Source organism: Tachypleus tridentatus, chromosome 6 (assembly GCF_004210375.1).
Source record: "Tachypleus tridentatus isolate NWPU-2018 chromosome 6, ASM421037v1, whole genome shotgun sequence".
Taxonomy (NCBI): Eukaryota; Metazoa; Arthropoda; class Merostomata; order Xiphosura; family Limulidae; genus Tachypleus; species Tachypleus tridentatus.
The window spans coordinates 145,654,366-145,679,849 of NC_134830.1; the positions used below are offsets into that span (position 1 = coordinate 145,654,366).

General features: G+C 31.4%; 1 protein-coding gene and 1 long non-coding RNA gene across 4 annotated transcripts in view; both read right to left on the minus strand.

Moving 5' to 3' along the window:
• Positions 1-25,484, minus strand: part of LOC143253965 (uncharacterized) — an 80,219-nt gene that overhangs the window by 51,145 nt on the left and 3,590 nt on the right. The window lies entirely within an intron of this gene.
• Positions 1-25,484, minus strand: LOC143253963 (vacuolar protein sorting-associated protein 54-like). Of its 3 annotated transcripts, none has more exons than XM_076508638.1 (6): positions 25,358-25,484; positions 14,393-14,498; positions 11,555-11,642; positions 8,683-8,804; positions 4,338-4,560; positions 1-2,046 (listed from the first exon to the last, which is right to left on the minus strand). In XM_076508638.1, the coding sequence occupies exons 1-6, from the start codon at positions 25,399-25,401 to the stop codon at positions 2,042-2,044; spliced, it is 588 nt and encodes a 195-aa protein (XP_076364753.1). In that variant the 5' UTR covers positions 25,402-25,484; the 3' UTR covers positions 1-2,041. The 3 variants fall into 3 exon arrangements, with proteins under 3 accessions (XP_076364753.1, XP_076364755.1, XP_076364754.1); XM_076508640.1 differs by lacking the exon at positions 14,393-14,498 and adding an exon at positions 23,399-23,608 and having other exon boundaries at positions 25,358-25,472; XM_076508639.1 differs by lacking the exons at positions 14,393-14,498; positions 25,358-25,484 and adding an exon at positions 23,399-24,553.

A 25,484-nucleotide genomic window follows, 5' to 3' on the forward strand; every position in this document is an offset into this window, starting at 1 on the left:
TACAAATCATCTTTTTTATTAAGTCTTCTGACTATTCACATGTTACACACTGTATTAGATGAAATATACAGGCAATAATTTTCATTCTGACTTACTGTTGTTATGATTGACCCTTCATGGAGTAAATGAGATTTTGTGAAATTATATACATGAACAAAACAAAGCTAACAAAATAAATACTATGTTTCCAACCCACCATTAACAATATTTAAAAACAAAATAATGGAAGAAAACAATATTTCTTTTTACTGATACTTAAACAATCCATGACAATCTTACATAAACAATAGTACTACATCACTTCAAAGTTTTTCCAAATACCATTTTTTCTCTTTCTCAGCAACAACTGTGGAATTTTAACAAATCCCTATGCCACGTCACACATATTAGAAGCAATATTAAATTATTTCATAAAGTTTTGAAACTTTGGCTGCTTTACCCTTTTGATGTTATTAAAGGTTTAGAGCATTATTACTATTTTTCGTAGCACTCTAATATTATGAGTATTCTATTTTTAGTCAACTACAATAATTATATATACTTTCATGTTTGCTTCAATTAAAGTTATCCTAGCAATGAAAAACTTATTGGATATTGATTTTATCAAATAGAATATTAGCTTATCAAGGTTATTATTCATTTTTTAAATCTGTTAATCTTAAAACTCCATTAGCATTTACAGTTTATGATATATGAAAAGTACATATAACAAAGAAAGAAGATAAATCAACATATACTAATGACTAAGTGTTTTATACAAGGTAAAACTCTATATTCTAAATACATTTGTTACTAAATTTATTGAACATATTAGTTAAGAATGTTCTCATATTACAAACACTTTAGAAAGTACTTTCATACATTACTTTCTTCCAGTTTGAGTATGATATAGAGCTATAATAATATAATTTGAAACTCACTAATATCTTCAATTTGCCTATCAATTTTGACATTAGTCTTGAGTAATAATGAGGACTCTAATCTATTAACCAGTGTCTGTGTCTTCACCTTGATTCCTTTATATGTTAGACGATCCTATTTCTGTCTCATTGTAAAAAGACTTGATACCTCAACATTTTACTTTCACAATTTAAATGATTTAATTAAAATTATCAAACAAAATGCTTGTAATATTTATGTTTTGTAAACTATTCTTACATCTCTTATGAAATATTGTTTCATATCGATGCACTCAATATATATATATATCCATAGTCCCATTATTAGATGGTGAACCATTACCTTAACTAATAGACAGTGTGTTTATGCATAAAACTAGGCAAAGTTAGAATAATTTCATGACATCTCTGGTATTTTCACAACATTTTACAAATATTATGAAATGAGAAAGGCCTGTCCAGATTACTTTCTATAACGTTTTTCCTCTGGAACAGACACAAGGGATTCAAGGTTTACACTAATATGTGTAGCATTGCAACAAAGAAGTGTCTTCATTGTTTTGCATTAATGTTTTTTATTTTGAAAACCATAAATAAACCAAGTTCAATAAAAAAATAAACACAGGCAAAGTTTTACTGAAGAGTACACCATCAATCATATAAAACATTACAAACTTTCTTTCACTAAATGCTTTATGACTTTACTAAAACAAAAAACTTGAGTTACCAGTCTTGGTACAGCAGAAAAAAAAAGACATTCCTAAAATTTCTAACCAGAAGACAACTTGAAAGTGAAATACATGTATATAAAGTTATCCCTATAAAATTGTTTAAAATCATTGAGTGATGTCTGCACTGAATTAATACATTTCAGAAATCCATTTTGAACCTGTGATTTAATTTACATGGCACCTTCTCACATGACACTACAAAAAATCTAAGTTTCTTGATTTTATATTTTTACATTTGTACACATATCAATATATTCTTGGTTATATAAAAAAATGACTTTTAGTTTCATAATCATAACTAAAATAAAATTTATCACGTAGATGCCCAAAGATCTTCTATGCTATTATTGACATCTCGTAGTACATCCAAGTTTTTCAAGCTTTCCACATAAAATGTCAACTCCTGAGTGACTATCCTGTAATGAAAGAAACAAAAACAGGTAGTTTGCATCAGTTTACACACAATTATTGTTGTAGTAAAGTTTGAAAATAATATTTATCAATACAACCATACAGAAAACACTGAATCATAAAATACACAATGTGTAATCTTGGATCAACTTCTGTTTACTTAAGATTTTTTTCTTATATGATTATAATAGAAATTAAACATTTATAAGCAAGTAATATACATAATTTGCTACTGAGCATGTAAAATGTTTACACAGAAAAATAAATAATTCAAGTTGCAGATTTTGTTCATAACATTTTTTTTAGATATTTACAGCAGAAGTGTACTTGTTATTATTTAACTTTTCTGCTTGGGTTTTGTTCAACATGTAGGAGCACAAACAGAAACAGATATTATTTAGAGAACACTACTTCTACAGTGCTATATAGTTTATAATTAGTTTACAAAACCTTTGAAACATAATAATATTTTACAAAACTTCTACTTGTATATATTAAAATAAAGTACACATTCTGTATGAACCATGTTTGAAACCTATTGGCAATTTTTATTTCATTACTGTATAAAGAAAGTACTATTCGAAAGTTATACTCCTCACAGAAGTATACATAAAGTAATCAGCTGTAACTTTACAAATGTTCCAGGTTGCAATACAGTTCACCATTTCCCATTTACTACTATTTAGCACAACTTTCACTAATACTTTATTTTCTACCCAGTATGCACGTTAGTTTAAAACAAAACTTTGGATAACAATTTAAACACTACAAAAAGAATCACATAGAGAGAGAGATAGAATACAAAAATTTATAATGCACTCATAAGTTTAGAGTCGAGAGGGCAATACTAAGAAACCAACAGTAGATATAAATAATATCACTTAGAGAGAAGATCAAAGAACTTCTGTGGAAGATATCACTGTGGCCAAAGTTAAAAACACAACAAAATAACAAGCCTGGTACAAATAAACTTTGACCACACACTTCAAGGTAATAGTAGATAAACATTTTAGTTAACTTATATAGAAAATAACTGGAAAGTAACTCAACACTGGTATAGAAAATAAACAACAACAAATATTATATTTTAAAAACATGCAAAAGTAGAGTAAGTAATTTAGCAAGTTACAGTTCTCAAGTATAAACCTAAACAAAACAGTGAATGTGAAAATGCTTATTCTTCCCACACCTTGAAAATTTTAAGATTAAAAAACCTATAAAGATATCTTCAGGATAAACAGTGCAAAAGAAATATTCAGCATGATAATTCACTATCCAAGGCTGCCCTTGGATCTGTTTTACTCATTGCCAACCACACTTAGTTTGATGGTCATAACTGTCACACTCTGTAATTTTTGTTGTAACAAGTTGCTGCCAAAAAAAGGTGAGACAAAAAATCCTTACAAATTTTCTCATCTCTTTACTATAAGTTGAAATTGGCTTCCGTGATACACAAGACCATTGAAGTTACATCAGATGTATATGGTTGAATGTGAATCTAGTTTCTTTGAATATCTTTCTGATGTAAACAATTGCTGATTTTGAAGTTGGTGGATTTTTGACTTGTGAATTTTCATAATTTAAAATTCTTTCTTATTATCTTGGTAAAAACATCAGGAAATATCCTGCCTTCATCAAAATTAATTTTTAGGTTGGAAGTCTATTTTGTAAATATAGTCTGACTTGGAAAATGAAGATGTTGCTCTGGATTTGTTTGGAATGTGGTTTCTGGAGCTCAGAGTTGTCCAAAATGTTCTAATGTGTGAGCTTTTCCATTTACATGAAGTTTACTGAAGGTTCTTTTCTTTAAAACACTATGTATACCATGTTCATCTGTACTGAATCATATAATACTCTTGCTGTATGAATATTTCTCTTCAGAAAGACTTTCTGAAACATTTTTTAAGCAAAGTTACAATAATATATTCAAATCATCCAAACAAAGTGTTTATTTAACCCTCTGTTAATGTGCATTAGTCATAAAATAAGGTAAAGGTTCAGGAAAAAGTAATAAAGGTCAAAATATTGATAACATTAAAATAAATAGCTTTAGGTAATAGAACAGGCAATGATATCTATTTTCAAAGTCATTGTTTCTTACATACTTCATACCATTATTTAACTTTATGCTGTTTGAGCATAAGGTTACTAAACTTTGAAAATGTGTTTTTTACTGCTCTATGTAGTGTCACTTTTATAATCTCTGTATCCTACTAAGTCTGTAATATTAACCCACACTGGTGACAATTACTCTTATTATACAAACCGTATCCAAATTACTTTCAATGTCACCTACCCTTGTTGTGGCCCTCCATCATTATTTTCTGAATAATCTTTATCCTTATCTGTAACCTGTTGAGATGACCCTGCAGAGCAACTCTAAACTTCAAGTTAGCTTCATAGAAAATATCTTGTAACTGGTCAGGAGGTAAAAGGTCTGCAACTGCTTCGTGAAGTTTATTGAGTTGTTTTGAAATTACTCGAAAACAAGGTGAAGGAACAGGTGCTTTAACTTCCCACTGTTAAAAGCACATATTAGTTGAGATAACAAGGTTTGAATAATAGAAGCAAAAAAATAGTATCAAATTCCAAATTAAATGTTATCTAGAGTTTGTTACAGTTAAAATCCTCAAAAACAAAATCTGGGGAATTAAACAAAAATTACTTAGTTTTTTCATACTTGAATTAACAAATTAATAAACAAATGATAATATAGAAACAGACCTAGTACAGGTAATCCAGTATATTATAGATTTTGTTTTCATATTTACAAGTAACACATCAAAATTTCCAAGTTATATACTATACTTATTTTGAAACCCATAATGATAATGTAAGACGTTATATTACACACAAGCGAGCCATGTCACACTCAAGTAGACAATCATTCTCTTCTTTCAAGAGCAGCTATTATCTCTGCTTAAAAGAAAAAAATGTATATCATAAATTAGTGATTGCATGGAACATTCCCATATAACATGATTATGAAATCACAGCAGATAAGTTACTTTGTAAGCATCTTTTATATGAATGCTCGTCTACCTTAAAATTAACACAATATTCATACGATGCATTGTAATAATTTATTATATGCAAATTCCTCTATATTACAATAAACACAGCATGTAGAGGTTCCATTGTAGGCATCTTTTATATACACACTCTTCTGTAGTACACCAAATATTCCATACCTTAAAACCTATTTTAAGCATCTTTCACATTACACATTTCTCTTCTCTACACTAAACACAGCATGTAGAGGTTCCATTCTAGGCATCTTTTATATACACTCTTCTGTCGTACACTAAACATTCCACACATCAGACCCATTGTAAGTATCTTTTACATAACATACTTCTCTACTTTACACTAAACACAGCATATTGATGTTCCATTGTAGGCATCTTTTATATACACACTCTTCTGTCATACACTAACATTCCATATATTAGACCAATTGTAAGTATATTTTACACAACACACTCCTCTACTTTATGCTAAACACAGCATGTAGAGGTTCCATTCTAGGCATCTTTTATATACACTCTTCTGTCGTACCCTAACATTCCATATATTAGACCAATTGTAAGTATATTTTACACAACACTCTCTACTTTATGCTAAACACAGCATGTAGAGGTTCCATTCTAGGCATCTTTTATATACACTCTTCTGTCGTACACTAAACATTCCACACATCAGACCCATTGTAAGAATCTTTACATAACATACTTCTACTTTACACTAAACACAGCATATTGATGTTCCATTGTAGGCATCTTTTATATACACACTCTTCTGTCATACACTAACATTCCATATATTAGACCAATTGTAAGTATATTTTACACAACACACTCCTCTACTTTATGCTAAACACAGCATGTAGAGGTTCCATTCTAGGCATCTTTTATATACACTCTTCTGTCGTACACTAAACATTCTACACATCAGACCCATTGTAAGCATCTTTTACATAACATACTTCTCTACTTTACACTAAACACAGCATGCATGTATTAAAGTGTAGGAATTCTTTATTTGCTATGTTCCCCTAATACTGTATACATACTGAGCTAAGTGATGATCTGTTATCTTTATATAAAATTTCCTTAAATTTTGTGGATATAAACTGTTAATTCACACTGTAATTATATGAAAACAATCCATCAAAAGAGGTCTCTAAGGGGATGAAAGATACAACGTTAATTAACATTCACACACTGTGTAAGTTTGTATTCACTACTCATAAGTATGCTTTCATAAGAAGTCAAATTCTACAAAAATGTATGCCCTAATTCATCACTGGTTATTTAGTTTTTAATTAATTTTACATTTATTTTATAGAAGTGTGTGCTTATGTGGAACAAAACATGGAAAAATGAGCAATTTTATGTTGTCCTTGTGAAGTTTTAGTTGTCACTGTCATCACAATACTTGTGCTATACCTCAATATAATTTTAATACACAATCAAAACAAGGACTCTATTTCCAGAAATATATTTTTCTAGTATTTCAAGATTAAAGACTCGATGAATTACATATCTTTTAGTATCACTTTAAGACTATAAGTTGAAATAGTATTAAAAGATATAAATTTATTAACAATAGTCATATCACACGAATTTTACATAATCATACACAGATTTTTCCTTGTATCTTCTAGAACATATTTGCTCATACAATGCAAGTAAACAGAGATTGTTTCTCTGAATTCATAACCATATTATACAGGTATGATAAAACAATCTTCATCATTTCCTTGCAAGTTTCTTTCATTGGATGCACACCATGAATGCCCATGTTTTAAACTCAGTGGTGACATTAAGTGGAAGTTCCACATATGTAACTGAAAATTCAGTGTTGCAGTCCATGTCACAAATTTGCAAAAGCTAATCAAAATTGTTCATAGCTCCACTCTTATGAGAACAGCCCCCCACTACTACAATGGTATGTATACGGATTTACAACGCTAAAATCAGGGGTTCGATTCCCCTCAGTGGGCTCAGCAGATAGCCCGATGTGGCTTTGCTATAAGAAAAACACACAAACACACATTATGAGAACAGTTTTGTTTTAATTCTTTGATAGATTGTTTAGGCACAGTATTTATGATGAAACTTTGTAGAATGGATGACAACTGCTTGTTATGGAGACAAAAGTGTCAAAGACGATGTTTTGAGAGTCTTCCGCCTTTTGTCTTCCTCTACACTTGTGTCTCCACAACAGGCAGTTGACGTCCATTCTACAAAGTTTCATCAGTTTTTTAATGATGTACACAATCCATACAAGCTATTATATAACAATATACGTACTTCTTATTTATATAGAAGTTTTTTTATGTATGATTTTAAAACATTTTGAAACTCAAAAAATTGTAATTGAAAGTGATTGCTTACTTCTCAATACCGTGTTTCTCCGATAATAAGACCTACCCATAAAATAAGACCTAGTGTGATTTTTGGGGATAGTTTTAATATAAGCCCTACCCTTAAAATAAGCCCTAGTTAAGAGTGGCAGGAAGAGGAAAGAAATAAAAAAAAATTAATTTATTAATTAGTTTAATAGTTAGTTAATTAGTTTGTTTAGGTATTGATCAAATTGAGTTTCTGAAAGTTTTTCGTAATTTCTATTTATTTAGAGGTCTTAAAATTTTTACTTTGTAACTTCATTTTTTTAATATATCAAAATAAGACATCCCTCGAAAATAAGCCCTAGTGTCATATTTTGGAGTGAAAATTAATATAAGCCCTGTCTTATTTTCGGAGAAACACGGTATTAGGTTTTGTTCAATAAAAACAAATTTTTAATTTCATGTGTAAAGCAACACATATTTCTCAAATATAACTTTCAAAAGAGAAAGCTGACTATTTTATATATGCTTCAAATAGTTCTTAGTTTTCAAATATTTCACTGAAATAGAATTTGGTATTTTCAACCCAAACAGCACCTTATACTAAAATGGACTAAATGGCAAAGTCAAAGACTCAAAGTTCAAGTATAGACAACCTACATTTATAAAATACTGGTCAGAGGGAAGGTAACCAGCCAGCAGGTACCCTTAACAAAATAACAAGACCAACTACCATGGCTGAAAATATCAAATGTTCAGCAATAAGAATCTTAGATATTCCAAGCCATGACCAATATGACCACTTTAGGTAAAAAAATAACAGAACTTCATCTCTTTTCTAATCTTTTGTCACATTAAAATAAATTTAAGATATGGAACCTACTATACAAGTAACTCAACAAATGCACTGACAAAGAAAACTGAAGTAATTAAAAAAGCTTGATAAAGTTAACTTATAAAGACTCCTTCAAAATGCTTGGTTGATGCCTTTCTTCTGTCATGACTGTAAAACAGATCATTTAATATAAATTGTTAAAGAACTCTATTATAAGACTATTTACTTAAGTAACATGCAAATTGTAACCTATAAAGTGTTAGAATACGTTCTTGAGTTTTAAACAAAATCAGGATTATTGTATCTGAAAACTACTTTGAAATTCAACTTCTAAAGCTCATTAGCTCCAAAGTAACTTGATTTAAAGTTAATTCATGCCACTTGTAACCCATCCTTTATTACATATTCTGTCAACCTTCACTGAAAATGAAGTTTTTCTGTTAAAGAACTTACTTTAAGGATCTGGTCAAAGTGTTTGCTCATGAATTGTTGCTTGGTGAGCAGAAGATGTGTGAAATGATTCTTTACCATGGGTATAAAATAGGCCACAAGTTGTAGGCACCTAGAAGCTAAGGCTGGAAAAGTATGAACAATACTTTAAAAACCATGTGAAAAAACATTATTTATATAACACCATGTGAAACTATTACAACCACCTGCACATTCATAGTAAAAATTAAATATTATAAAAAAACCAGCAAACGTTTTATTTTTCTGAAATAAACATTTTCCTAACCTCTAAATATTAGCAGTCGTTGAACCTACATGTTTAAAATATGCACTAAGTTCTTATTATAATTCTTAAAACACGTACACACACACACACATTACAGTTGAAAACATTCAAACCAGTCATGCAGATAGAGGAATACTGAATAGACTGGTTTATCTCAACACAGAAAAATTATTCCCAAACTGTTTCAATTCTACATATAACTTTATATTCCCTCAGCACATTTTAGTTATAATAACAGAATAAAATATTTAATAATTAACAAAAGCACCTGGCTTTGCTATGTTTATTAGGTTGATTTATTCTAGATTACCATGTCAGTGTGTGCATTCTGACCCCATTTTAGCATAAAAGTATAATCTATATGTTTTGTTGCTTCTTTACAGGAAGATATAGAGATAACCTTCCCTCTGACTTGTCCTCCAATTTTTAATGTAAATAATAATAAGATATTTTAATTAATTGAGCATCTGTACAAGACAACAAATATTTTTCCAATTTTGTAGTTTATACATTTAATTGCTAAGCAACATGATATAAAACTTATTGTTGGAATGTACTGTTACCAAAATGCACTGGCTTTTCTATAAATTAGAAGTTGTTATATACAAGAAAACACCTTTTTCTACATAGTTTCTCGCTAGTTTGCCTCATTAAAAAGATGAGCAAGTGCAAGAAACTTTCTGTGTATTTTTTACACAAAAAGATGTGCATGCAAACACATAAGTAATAAATAATACACATGTGCAAACCCTAAGGATTCACATGCTACAAGTGCAAAATTTCAGGTTTTCTCCTCTTAGAGCTATGGTGATGACATTTCTTTCCTATGTGATTTTGTGTGTAAAACGAAGTGCATATTTATGCATGCACACAGATAAGTAATAATACCCAGATGCATAACCTCAGGGTCTACTTACTATTGGTGCAAAATTTCAGATTTCTAGATTCTTTTTTCTTGGTGTTATGGTGGTAACTTATTGTTTGCCACATGGTTTTTTGCTGGGTTGCCTCACAAAAAGATGCATTCATGCACAGGTGTGGATAAGTAATAATACCCAGGTGCACCCCTTAGTGTCTATTTAGTACGGGAGCAAAAGTTTAGATTTCTGTGTTCTTTGTTCTTGGAGTAATGGTGGTCACACACACAAAGATGCTCTTTCATTACTATAGATCATTTATTTTAATTCAGACTTTGGATACAATTTTTAGTAATAAAGTGGCAGAAAAGGTTTTGTTTGTGATTTGTTTATACAAGCAGCAATAAGACATAGATAAGGTTGTTTACTTCATCTTATCATTAACAACTGATTTGAGTTTACTCACTATTATACACAAAAATTAACAAAGCAAGAAAGGTGACATGAAAGGAAAAACTTTAAGAAATGAAAAAGAATCAGAATCTAACTGACCCTATATAGACAAATTATTCTGTTTCACCTACTTAAATTTTGTTTGAAAAGAGTTACCATACCATAAATCACTCTTTTACTTTCATCTCACTTCACTTACCTTACTTTCACTCTAAATTAAATATTTTAAAATTAAAACATGTCTATTTTTATATACTTAACATGTGAACCCTTTATTATTTTCTTCAAAGGCAAACACAGCCTAAAATGAACTGCGTAAATGTGTTACCTGAATAGGTAATTATACAATATGTATGGAATTAGATATTTTCAAAATAATTACTTTAATTTAATGTAAACCTTTCTATTAGAGCTATTTTGTTTTGTCTTGGGTGTTTCATTTAATGAATAACAATGTGTTAACTCTGGTAAAAAGTACTTTCTCAGCATACTCAGAAAATTAAGAAGAAATAGAGAATGAATAAATAAAAATAACCTTTTCTGATGCTTTTCAGCCCCTTCTTCAAGAAAACTTGAAGTTATTTTGAACTGAAACCCTGTTTCCATTGTTTAACTGTTGCTATATTACTATTAAATTCCTGATGCTAATGAATGCATTCACACAAAATGCACGACCAGGCATCAACACGGTTTCACTTAAAAACTTTTCACACTTTCTGCAACAAATGTTATCTTTTCTCACAGATTTGCTTAATTTGTGATGTGTGACAAAATTCAGCTATATTTAGATTATCTGTTTTAAATTTGAGCAAAATGATAAAACATGTTCTTGTGTGGTACCTTGTGGAGCAGAACATATATATGCATAACATTTAAAATATCTAGATGGAAAATATTCAATAATTCTCCCAAAAGGTTCAAAATGAACAAGTTTAAACAGGCCACTTTGATCCAAAAGCATTACCTCTCACATACACCCTAAGAATGTTTTACTAACAGTTTTTTGTTCTTTTTTTTCATAATCTGCTGTGGATTCACAGTATTTCTAATGTTACTTCATTCATTCAATGGAAAAGTCTTAATCACACTGCCGTCAAAATTCTCTACATGCAAAATGAAAGATAAGTTACTTTTTGAACCCTCTAATATTATGTAAAGAATTAAATATTGAAAAGGTACCTTAAACCTAGGTGTTACTTTCTAATTATTTTTAATGACATACTCTAGAAACTGCTGAAACTTTTCACAGTAAACAAAATAAGCACTAAACTTCATTCACCTAAATTTCTAGTTGTTATTGTTTTCAGTCCTGTTAACTGTATTGCTCCAGCTCCAAGCACTAACTGGCAAGTCTGGGAATTAAAATTCTAAAACAACAACAACAAACAATTAAATAGTAAAGTCCTTTTACAATCCTAAGCTTAAGCTAATTAATACAATTTTTCTTTGGTAATTCACTTACACATAGTTTAAAAAATATTCATCATGAAAAGAACTATTTTTCTGTGAATACTATAGAACTTAGAAATTTAAATTATCTATCAAAAGTGCAAGGACAGACATTTCATAATTATCTATATGTGTTCAAACAAACTCTGCAATATCTATCGAAAAAATACAACCATGGACTTCATTAAAAAATTGCAATATGAAAGCAACCTTAGACAATTTTGTTCTTCATTGTAACAAGTTTACCAATAAATATTTGGTGTTACGTATTATAATTTATTTTGGACAAGTTTCCAATTTATCATTTTACGTGTGTTATATATTATGAATTTCAAATAACTTGGAAATTTTAAGTCGAATTTAGCAGTTAATTAAATTTCAATATGTATCAAATTTATGATATTTGCCAACATGATTGATACATACAACTTTTTTAATAGAAATATATTTTAGTATACAAACAACAATATAATTTATAATAATGCTTATCACAAATAATGATCTATGTACAACAGTTTTACAACCTTACAGACAATACTAAGACTTATAACCAGTTTAGAACTTAATATTTTTATTAAAAATTCAGGTCTACAAGTAAATTAATCCTGAGTTAATACTCTCACACCTTGCTCAAGTTAGCTAGCTTAACTGTTCTCATGCTGCTTACAAGCTGGCTGTTTAACAATGAAGATATTTGGTATCCTTATAGAAATACTAATGTCCAAAGTTAATTCACTGATGTTGAATGGTTTGTAATGTTTGAAATCTATAAACATTCCTGGTCCAATTCTGTAGTTTTCTGATTAATAGCATTAATCACAATCATAGCTTCCGAGGCTTTCAACATACTGACTGTAGCTAACCAACAACAATGTCTCTCAGCACATCTGTTTTATGTACTAATTGTATGAGATTCTCGAATTTTTCAACAATGTTCAAAAATACATAAACCAGACATTGTTGCTCTTAAGGATCTTCTACAAAGTTAGAGAACTTGCACAATACACATCCAACAATATGTCACATGCATCAAACTGAAACATACATAGCTATTAAAATAAAGATATAACAGCAAGCCCATTACACTGGAAGAAAGTATTTAAAATGCTGGAATATTTATATTACATTACAAGCCATATTTTGGAGAAACGTTTTGCAATATGTATATCATCACCCCACTGGCTCAGTAGTAGACTAAAAATCTGTGGTTTAATTCCATACAGTGGACACAGTACAGTTAGTCCACTGTGTAGCTTTATACTTATTGTGCATACTTCTCATTTGTAGCATCAAAGTGTCAGATATAAAATTGTAAAATGGAGTTGTTTTTATTATTCTTACTATACTGCCAACCATGTTCAACAGTATTCAAACCATTCTCCATTAATTTGCTGATGTTGTTGACTTCAGGACATTCCCAGTGAAGGAGGTTGCAGCTTGTCCATGTTTTAAACTGTAGTGCTATTCTAAGCATTACAGAATTTTGAGATACAATCCACTACCACATCTAGGAAACACATCATTAATGGTATGATCTTCAAGAGTATAAATGTAGTATAAATAGACACACACACCAGATATGAATATATTAATTTGAATAGGATGCTAAAAGGTCACAGATTTGAGAGATAAGGTATAGTGGTAAAAGTATGCAAAGCCAATCCACAAATCAGTCACAGATATTGGTCAAGTGTTATTCAACAGTCTTAGAAACTCCACAGTTCAACATAGAGGGAAGAACCATTTAATAGTGTTGTCACAGTGTGACAGTATTAGAAACCCAATGACACATCATTTGACAGTCTTAGAAACTCCACAGTACAACAATGAAGGAAGATAAATCTAAAAGTGCTGTCACAGTGTGACAATATCAGGAAATTCACAGTACATATTTTGACAGCCATACCACAACACTCCCATCAGACTTAGATCAGTGTATGAAAAATAACTGCTTGTTAAGATTGTGAAAGACTGACAGAAAGTATCACTACCACAACATGACCGACTTTATTGCAATTAATGCAATGAACACGTACTTATTAATTTGTTATGCCAACTTTAAGGGATTGCAGAGGAGTTTCTTACAGTGTAGACTGCATCCTGCAATTAGGGTATGGGGTCAATTGGCAAAGTGTCTGCTCCTGTAAATGCTATTAGATAGTCAAAGATCTTAAATAAATACATCCCAAGGATCTTGTCAGAGTGTTTTGGGTTAGCAGATCACAATGTACGTCCAACAGAATAATGTTTATTGTTGCAAAGAAATTGCTTTTCATGTCTGGTTTCAAAGTTTCTATAGATATTTTGGAACAAAGCAGTTTAATGCAAGACTTACAGAACTAAAAGACAATACAAACAAGATATATCAACCTCTACAGGTTGGATTTATTACAGTTTTTCAGAAATCTTAACCCCAATTCAAACCTGTGTTACTATATAAGTGTAATAATACCTACTATATAAATAAGTAAAAATAAAACAAGTTATTAAAAAAGTATTCAATACATAATTGATACAACAGTTCAATTGCTTAAAAAGCCTATCACTTAATGTTATTTAAATAAAAAATATCATACTCTTAATTTACACTTTGGTACATTTAGGAAAACACAAAATCAAATCAACATATTATAATACTTTTGAATAAAAAGAAGCGTAAATAACTTACTTTTAATAAATCTAACAATCCAGTCAAAAGATCAGGAGAAACCATTGGATTGTCTTCTGCACACTGACAATATTCAACTATCATTTTCAGAAGTATTAACACTGTCCTAAGTAATAATAAAAAAGAGGATATGTGGAGCTTTCAGGTCTGTTTTGTAAGGCATACAAAATCTGTTACTTTTTTTTCTGAAAACATTCATTAATACTTAACTTTCCTTTATTTTTATCAAAAACATGATCTATTTTCTGAGCAAAATTTAATGATGAAAAACAAGTTTGATGCAAGTTGTTCTGATGAAGTCAGTATACATTATTCAGTGATGTAATACTTGAACAGTATTACAATTGTGGAAATATCTAGAGTCCTCTGTCTATATTTGACACAAGTGTATAATATGTGACACTAATATTCATAACTACTTAGAAAAAGCTTAATAATATTGTTGAAGGCTGTTTTTAATTTAGACAATTTTACTGCTGTTTGGTCAGATGGAAATTTGATGTTATGATCATGTGGCTTAACATTTGGAACTTGTTCTACATTTTTACAACAGTTTGAGAAGTACAAAACTGAAGTTACGCTACAACAGATGATAATTATTGATTTTTGAATTTTGCAGGTAAGTAACATTGAGTGTATTATTATTTTACTTTGCTAGTAATATAAACCTTCAGACTTATTTCAGAGCCACTAGTGGGTAAAACAAAGAGAGATACAACATATGTTATGTAGCAGGCAAGATGTTAGTATGTATGTTAAACTGTAATATTAGCATGTACTGTACACTTAGGCCTATCAGCAAACATTCATTAAGAGAACATGTAGTAAAATAAATACATATATTTTGTTATCTATCACCTAACCATTTCTGAACTGGTGAATTATCACTGATGTCTTTTGTGTATTTTCTTCTCAGAGTAAAAATTTACAAAATTTTGTTTCAATTGTAATGTACTGAGTAATTTAGCTTGCTGTAATATGACATCATCTTATTATACATTACAATGGTGATACAAAGCATGACACTTCTGGTCTTCCCTGTAAAGTATGAAAAGGCCAACTGAACCAAGGAGAAGTGTTTTTTTTTCTTTTAGTTTTGTGTATGATGTTTAAGTTATTGATGCTAGTTACTGTAGTGTTTGACAGTTGTAAAAACTGCTGTCTATGTGTACGAATTAAATTTCTCTGGATTTTGTTTTGGGTTTTTGATAGTTAAATGCCTACAGAAGGGTATTAGTGTATTATATCAGTTCTTGCACTGATAATTTCAAGAAGTTATAAAATTAGATAATAAAACAGTTGTTCAAGAAAACTACAAGTCAAGACTCGAGAGGTATTCACTGGCACCTCTGCCACTGGCTATAGAAAGAGTCACTATGGAGCAGAGACATTCATGTACAATGCCAAGCAGAATGAAGATTGTGGAAGATACATTTGTGTCATACATGGGCAGTTATTGAGTAAAGATGCCAGGGGAAAAAAAACTGGCACTGATTTTTAAATTTTTGAACAGTTACTTAATTTGAACAATTACACACATTTTTTGTTTCATTATAGACATTGGTAGATTATTATTGTGTAACTGTTGTAACATTAAGCAATACATCAACTATCAATAAATGACAACAGGAGCAAATATATGTAATACATAATCTATCAAGAATACATAATATATAAGTTATAACAGTTGCAGTAACTTAAGCTGGCATGAGTTAGTTGAAAATTTGGAAATTTTATTTAAACAATCTAAATTTTTCTATACAATGATTTGAACATAGACTTAATAATAAAACCATATACTGCACAATATTTATGACAGTACAACTCTTGATGCCTTCTGACAAGATTATGCACATATAAATATCAAAATACACAAATGTAAGATATGAATATTTACAAATACAAATCTTATTTTACTTCAAATACAAGTAAAATCCCAACCTAGCTAATCAAATGAAGCCTGATGTTAGTAGTAGATCAAAAAAAATTGTGCTTATAAGGTCCAAATTAATTTACAATTAAATATATACATGTAACAATATAAAAATAATATGATTAACCACAAAAACACTGATCTGACAGCATACGTTTAAACCTGTTAACTCTTTCTGTATAAAACTGGTCAATCTGCAACAGATTTACTATTATATATTTATTTTAATACTGATGTTTCAGTTGAATTTATGTTGTGAAATTTCTGCCTATTCACCAAATATGCAGAGAATTCTTGAGTGTAAGAATCAACAACATGCTTTATGAAAGCACTACTGTATCGTCAGTATTATTGGGCCAGCCAAAATTTCTAAAAATTCACCTAATGCTTATAAAATGAAACCAAAAGAATTCACTATTACTGTTTTGCTACAGTTGATATACCATAAACCTTGGAGGCTATAACTGTGATTAATGCTTATTAATCAGGAACATCAGATATTTTACCAGGAACATTACAAACCATTTAACTTTGGTAGATTAACATCGGACAATAGTACTTTTTTAAAACATAACACACCTTCGTCAGTGAAAAACTAGACTTGTAATCTGTGTGCAATCAGCAAAAAGCTAGCTAACTCCCTGTTAATTAAACATACCTATATCAACTCTGAATTAAATCACTAATTGTGAGCCCTCAATGAGATAAAGGAAGTTCCAGATTGGGAAGAAGACTCGATACTGCATACAAGTTTGTAAAACTTTTGTATACAAATATTTATTTGTAATAACCATTATTATAAATTGTATTATTATTTGTATATTAAAACTTACATGTCTTAAAAATTAAAACTGTGTGTATCAGTAGGGGTGTAGATTTGTTACACCCGATGGGGGGATGATTTTTGCAACCACTTATGTGGACTGTTCAATTTGCAAATTGGTAATCTCTGATTATGTGAACCTGAAAGCTGTAAACATGCAGTCACAGAGTAATCTTGTTGCCACGATACTTCAAGGTTTCCATGTAGGTTTGTATAAGTGAGGTGTTGTGAACAGTTTTCAAGATGTTAATAGAATAAAGACAAATGTGTTACAAATTAACTGTCACATGAATTTATTCCTGCACACTGTACAGTATAAAAGATGGCCATTATACTTGACAAGGTTACTAATAACTTTCATTGCATGAATTACGTTTTCAAATATTAATAAAATTAATAAGTACCCTTGATAAGTTTATATCTACTGGAAAACTGTTCATGTTGTTTGATAAAAATAATTAAAATGTCTTTGCAAACTCTTGAAAATTACACATCAATACAATGTAGCACATAATTATTCATACTTTTCACTGAAGTAAGATTCATTTAGTCCTCTAGTCTACATGTTCCCAAATGTAGACCTCCTTTGTGATGATTTGTTTATGAATTCTTTCATAAGCTCTTCTATATTTATCTTGTCGACCTCATCTTTGTGAGTGTGACAAACTGCCACATGGTTGAGGCGGCACTGCTGGATACTGACATAGTTGACACTTAACATCTGCTGGCTTGTTTCACGTCTTCATCTGTCTTAATGCAGAAAAGCTGCGTTCACATTAGCAGCTGGATACTGGACATACAAGCAAAATTTTCATGAGAAGAAACACTTCACTAAACATCTACTGGCTTGTTTCATGCATTTTAAAGTAAGCATCCTTTGCACCTTTCAGAGATACTGCTTTTGTTGATCCTTTGAACATGGGCAACTAAAACTCAAGCTGTTGTGCAGAAATTTCTGGATAGAAGTTTATAAGCGAGTTGCCAATCTTGCCAGATGTGATCATATTCTCAAATGCCAGATATTGCCTCAAGTCACTGTTGTCTGCATTGAATCTAGTGGTCAGATGTTCTATAACTGTGTCCACAATTTCAAAATATTGGCTTCTGTAGTAATTTCTAGCTGTTGCAGAATGGTGTGCTGAGCCATCACTTGTGACCCTTTTAGGGGGGTCTGCAAATGCGTGGTAGTTCAACAGGCACCAGATCTATGGAAGTTACCTTTTTCTCAGCTTCATCAAATATCTTGTTGTAATTTTCCTCTGTTCTCAATACCCACAATTGCTCAACTGTCATTGCAGATGCTTCTATCGTGCCAGATACTGTCGCTGATTTTGCTTGGAATGCACGGTTTAGTTCCTCTGATGCAGCTAATGGATGCTGAGCTATCAACAATCCTAAAATTGTCTTTCCTTTGTCAAATCTGTCCAGCAGACCTCATGCTTTCAATGTACATCTGATTTTTCATGTGCTAATTCACACAAAGAATCAACAATGTTACTGTAGTGATCATTAGCACATGCAATTACAGATAGACGGCACAACCAGCGTGTTGAACACAGTGGGTGGATGTATTTAACTGGACCATTGTGACTGTCTGACGATACAATATATTTAAAGATTGTTTTGTATTTGCCCGACCTCTGAAGCAAGACAGCAAGTCATGTGCCCACTGGATAGAATCTCGAACACATTCACAAGCTTCAACTGCATGTTGCATTATTAAATTAGCCTTGTGTACTTCGCAGTGAAAAAACAAAGCTGATGGTTGCTTCTCTTTTATTTTTGCCTGGCATCCACTGTAAGCACCACTCATGTTAGTGGCTCCATCATAAGTTTGTGCTCTTAATCCTGACAGTGGTAAATTGAGTCTAGTCAGCACATCAAGTATAGTCGAGGATATTGTTTCACCAGTTGTATTGGAAACACTGTACAAACCAAGAAATGTCTCATGGACGTCAAGGTTCTCATCTACATATCGTACACATATTGCTTCCTGTTCGGCACCTGTAACATCTTGAGTGCCATCAACCATTAATGCAAAGATTTTATTTTGCTGCACTTCGTGTGCTATGTTCCTCAGTATTTGATGGCTGAACATCTCCATTACTTCATTCTGAGCCTGGGATGATGTGAATGTGGTTTTCTTTGACAAGTAGGCTGTCAACTCAGGATCTTTCTCTTCCAGGAGCTTCGTTAACTGCAGGAAGTTCCCCTCCGTATCAATATGTCCACATAATGCTAAACCTTGACTTCTTTTGTATTCTTCCTGCTGCTTCTTTTTTCCATCATGTAGCTGGACAGTCACTGGAGTTACATCAAGTGAGCAAATCTGTGCTGAGAGGAGGATTGGTGTTCGTTGAATTTCTGTTTTGCCTTTTTCCAGTTGCAAAAACCGGTGGATATGAAGGTATACTCCACTGGCCTCTCCAATTTCTCTGTAAAAAGGCCTCTATTTGCTGCTTTGGCACAATGAAAGCATATGACATTTTGAGTCTGATTGTCTAAGTGCAGCCATGGGAATTCATCAAACCACTTGCCCTGGAAGTTAATATTTTGCAATTTTGCTTTCTGTCATGGTATTAATTGTGCATCTGGATGATATGGCTTTCCACACTGTATCTGTGGAGTGTCAGATTTTTCATTACTGCACAAACTTGTTTCACAACTATCTGGTGGTTCATGATGTGCAATAGTTGCACAAGCATTTTCAGACTCGTCCTCTGATGAACATGGTATTTCCTCTGTATGGCAAGTTTCTATTCCTTTGCTTGAGGTTGTTGGATTATCTGCATCTGCATTGTCACTTGTAGTACTAGTAACTGGCTTGCAGAACTGTCTAATATTGGAAAGTTTCAGATGCTTGATTGTCATAATTGGAATCTGTTTCCCAGATGACTCAACAGGCTAAAATACAGTCTTTATTGGAAAACTCTAACGTACAACGAATGAAGATAGAACAGAATGGAAGTGGAACTGAACTGTACAATGTAATTAAGTCAAACGCGCGAACCTCACAGTGACTACCGAGCTGACTGACCATCTGGGCATCACTGGGACAATAATGTGTGCTAGTTATAACACAAGTAATTGCATGTTTCTTGAAAAATACTTAAACAATCATAAATATATTATATTCCTGTTAAAGCTCATCAAAAGGCAAACACGTTGTGATATAATGTCTATAAGCACGTCTATTAAATAAAAACACTTATACTAGCAATACAATTCAAGTAGAGGCTTCAGGCTGTTGAAATCGCTCCTTTTGTGTTCTAATTATACAAGAAAATACAATATTTTTACTATCTATGATAAGAGAATATATTGTTCTTTTACCATAAAGCACCAGCACTTTATTAGAGGGTGGTGATAATCAGAAATTTCATGGATTAATGAGGGCCACAAACACAGATCTAATGAACCCTGTTGTAAAATCGAGACTCAGACTTAAGGGAGCGGAGCAGAGGGGTGTGATGTAGGGCACGTCTGGATCCGAGCAGCCCGAACCTGTTGTTAACTGTACACAAAACGTACACTATGGTCAGCGGCTTCGGCAGCTAAGGAGAGTAAAGTGTTTGAAAATAAAACCGACTGGACATTCATAAGAACAAATGGCATAGGAAAACCACACAATATACACATAAGATTGATGCAGCTACAAGCTACAAATGGCCTGCCAGATCTAGATCACAGGAGTTTATGTTTGGGAGTAATATTTTCGAATTTCATGCTCTGTTCAATCTGTTGTGATGAAAATATTACTTAATCTTACACTACGTAGAAGACGTAGGTAGATTCTGTGATTGTGCTTGCAAGCCTAGCATGTATACTTAGGCCTACTGACTGATACTTACGAACTATTGCTTATATTGAAAAACTTAGAAGCATGCCTATATTAAAGATGTACATTTCGGCTACTGAAAAAGCCTACATCTAGGCCTAATTATGTAATTTGATTGGTAAGAACACGAGAATCACAAGAACAAACACACAATTTGTAGGCCTGTGATGCAATAAAACAATTCAACAGATTGAACTGTAGGGGGGGACGATTGTATGCACCATAACCCCCACCTATATTAAAGATGTACATTTCGGCTACTGAAAAAGCCTACATCTAGGCCTAATTATGTAATTTGATTGGTAAGAACATGAGAATCACAAGAACAAACACACAATTTGAAGGCCTGTGATGCAATAAAACAATTGTACAGACTGTGTATCAGTATTGTTGGAAAACATCATAAATTTGAAACATCTTTACATTTAATTAACTTTTAATTTAAATTATAATCTAACTCAGTTTCAGGTAACATAATAAATTAGGGGCTCATCTGGGATAAATCATAATACTCAACATAATAAATTGGAGGCTTATCCAAGATCAGTTGTAACAACCAAGATACATTGGATGTGTGAAATGACACATAATATGACGATGAATGACATAAATGCATCTTCACCAAATCTAGCAAACTTTTAGCAAACACTATAAGTCCACTGTACATAAACAGATGTTTTAACAAGTATTTTTACTAAAGCTTTGTCTGTGAATTTTTGAAGCCTTTATTGAGTCAGTCAAAATGATGAGTAATTTTTATGCTAAGAATTTTCATAAGAATTGAGGAATTAATAATCTGTTATTTTTTTATTTTATAACACATATATAATCAAATTGTCATTGTGCACTGAATTGAAAAGTTAAAACAAAACACAAAATAAATAATTTTTTCTTCTGTTTTGAATGTAATATTATCAATTCTTATTATATTCACTATTTCAACTGTTAACCTTCTTAACATCTTTTAAGTTTAAAGTTTCATTGCCTATACTAACATCTTCCATCAAAAGAGACAATTCTCAGCAAGAGCTAATTACACGTCATAAACACCACAATCAAAGTATGTGATCCTTCTGACCATCAAGAATGTAAGCCATAATTCTGCTAGATTCACCTTTTTTTCTTTTTCTTTTCACTATTTTAATTCTAAAATATATATGACAGCTCCTACATATTTTTAGGAAAGAGAAAATGCTCTTTATATGGGTTATAAACATGTTCATCAGTCTTATAAAGAACTATTAGCAAAGAGTATAAAAATACAAACAAAGAGGAGAGGGATTCTTTGATGAATTGACAAATTTATTGATATCTCAGAAAATCAAGAAAGTAAGAAGTTGAAAATTTGAGCTTGTAATTATATATAATTTGTGTTTCTAGATGCTTGGACACTGAAAATGATGTTAAAAAATATAACATTATGTGGGAGAGGACAGTGCAGATGTGTTATATGACACAAATAATAGAGACTAAAAACTGTTTTAACTTTTCCTTTTGAACTTAAGAAATCTTAGATAATATAAAAACCTGAATCATAAATTATGTTTCCATGCTAAGTTTACTGACTTATTTTGGTAATAAAATGAATTAGATTTTGAATGAAATGTTGCAAAACATTATGACATGAGCAAGGAGTTATCAATAACAGTATAAAGTTGGATTTAAGTGAAAATTTATACAATTCATGGTGATTACAGGCATTAAGTAATTAGATGACTACCTTTATTAGTGATGGTACTTTATCAACAATAAACCTATAACTGATGCCACATCACATCATAAAATAACATATTTAACCTACTTTTAATCCTGTGAATCTTAATTTCTGATATAATGTCCCACAAGTATGGTACAATTTTAAAATTATACTTTTGCATCATTTAATATCAATGGTTCTCAGGATGATGAAAAATAATAGTTTCAAACTCATTATTATGTTTTAGTAAGGATCTATAATATAGCAACTTGTCAACTGTTGATCTTACTTTTATGTGCCAAATTAAATTAACTAAAAGATATCATTTTATATATTGGAAACAGACTTCAAGACTACATCTTCTCAAAAAAATAACTTTTCACAGTCTTTCATTGCCCTTTAATGCATTGAAAAGAAGTTTTCTGGCTTGATGCACTAGCCTTTACAATCCATAGGTTTAAGTTGCTCATTTATTGTGTATAAAACATGTGACAACTTTCCACCAACAGGAGTACAATACACTTAGCGAGAACAGCTGTCTCCCTCTATCTACTTGATGTGAACCTCACTTTTGAGACTAGACTCACAAGAAATAGAAGAACATTCAAAGTGGGGAAAAAGAGTAGGTAAGAATCTATCAGAAACCTAATTTCAATGTAAGAAAACACTTTGTTAAACAATACGTACCTCTTCACACACAATAACTGAAACCCTACCTTGAGTAGGTTGAGGGATCTGTGTAAAATAAAATGAGACATCCTGTGAAAAAAATCCACAGAGAATCATAGAGTTGTGTTCTGTAATAAAATGGAAGCACACATGAGGGAGTCCACCCCACTTCTGAAACAGATATGTTCTTTGCCCTTGAAGAAGTAGAGTATCATCAAATAGATAGCATTGCAGTCTTGAGCCAGTAAAATAATGACCTTGGAAAATAAAGTATCATGTGTAAATAATCAACACCAGTCCCATTCTATCTTCAATCAACTGTACAAATGTGATTTGAAACAAACTGACTCTAGTAGGAAGGGTCACAAGTATTATAAAGAAAAAAAATGGTAATTGAAACCCACATGGAAAGCAAACAGCCAGTTCACAAAATTATGAAGGTAGAGAACTTAAGATATTTACTCAACCCCAACAGTATATATGAGGTTTCAGATTCCATCCTTAGTTATACAAGGAAAAGTACCTCACATAAAAAAAAAATAAAACTATTGAAACCAATATATACAGTGTATGGTGTCAAGGGCAAGCAGACCATTACTAAAATATACATCAACCACTCTAGTAAGTAAACAGAGTGCCCTACTGCAAGCACAAACAACATCCACTGCACAAACTCTCAAATCAACTGATGGAGACAGGAAGTACAACAACCTAATACAGACTTATAGGGCTGTGTCTAAGCCTCAACTCAAGTGTAAGGAGTAATCCTGTAACAAGTATTACAAGAAGGAAAATAACAATCTCACTCAATTGCAAGAGCAGGGAAGAAACATTGCATACCTGGTATTACTAGGGGGATGAAGTCTCCCAAGCTCAACTGTAGGAGTGATGAAACCCAACAAAACACATAAGAAGCCATAGAAGTGGAGTTTGTGCAAAATAGTTAGAAAAAATGGGGTTATACAAAAATAAAGCCATCCTGAAGTCCTCAAGGGGAGATGGGGGGAGCCAAACCACTGTAAGCAGTACGTCTCTTCTCAGTCTCAACAACAAAGTAGCCAGGTAAGTAAGTAAATGGCCAAAGAAGAGGCCTTACCAAAGTAGGTTCTGAGCAAATTGAGAAAGCGAGGCTTACCTCGCATAGCACAGAGGAAGCCAGCTGCTCTAGTGGAGTGTGTTGTGCTACTATTGGTGGAGGGTTGTTGCATGCTTTACACATGCTGACTTAGCAGTTCAAATTTATGGGATAAAAACCTAGTGCATCATGCAAAAATATTTCTTTTCAATGCATTAGAGCGCAGTGGAAGATTAAGAACAGCCAATGTATGAAAAGAAGTACATATTGTTTGAAAAGTTGTATTTTAATTAAGGAAACTATTTAGTTATTGAATGGATATAAAGTTTCATCTCTGCATATTCCTGATGTACATTAGCAAAATGAATAATTAATCTGAGGTTCTTTTACTTTGAGTGAAACTTTTCCTAAAAGATTTAAAAAAATGTGATTTAGAGCAATTTTTTGTTTCATTTTTATTTCATAATATATTTGTCTCAGACAACCTGTATGACAACTACATTTCATCTGAAGACAATTTAAACACACAGCTTTGAATAAGTAACTTAACACACAAAAAAATAATATAATTAATAAGAGGAAGGAAAAATTATGCAACATTATATTAACTACAACATTTACTGAGTTTCAAGTAAGGTTTTAAACTAATAAGTATTGTATATATGGTTGCTGCAAGTAAAGCTTTAGCCTAAAGAGTGCTTGCTATACTCCAACCATATATATTTCACATTAAACATTATATTTCCCACTTACAGAACATTTTAGTATTAAACCATCCTGGAAAAGTTTACAAAATTGTCACTTTTCTCCTATTTACAAATTCATATTCAATACTTCAGTGCTACATTTTAATAATCTTAAAGTTGTCATTATAAAAAAATAATAAACAAGTTATGAGTAAACAGAAAAACAACAACAAATTCTTGTTTACCTCAGCTCGGGCAGTAATGAATTTTGCACACTGTTCATGTGCATTATCACATACAGAACAGAGCAAATCTTTCAGAGAGGCTGTAAGCTTATTGTATTCACTTTCTGATATTGTTACCTCAAGGTCA

What these genes read in the sequence shown, in the direction of transcription:
- LOC143253963 (XM_076508638.1), bottom strand. Translation starts at nt 25,401, where the DNA reads ATGCACATGAACAGTGTGCAAAATTCATTACTGCCCGAGCTGAG. An exon ending in GATTGTTAGATTTATTAAAA is followed by an intron (nt 11,643 to 14,392) that starts GTAAGTTATTTA and finishes TTGTTGTTTTAG; the next exon opens with AATTTTAATTCCCAGACTTG. An exon ending in ACTTTGACCAGATCCTTAAA is followed by an intron (nt 4,561 to 8,682) that starts GTAAGTTCTTTA and finishes TGCTTTTAACAG; the next exon opens with TGGGAAGTTAAAGCACCTGT.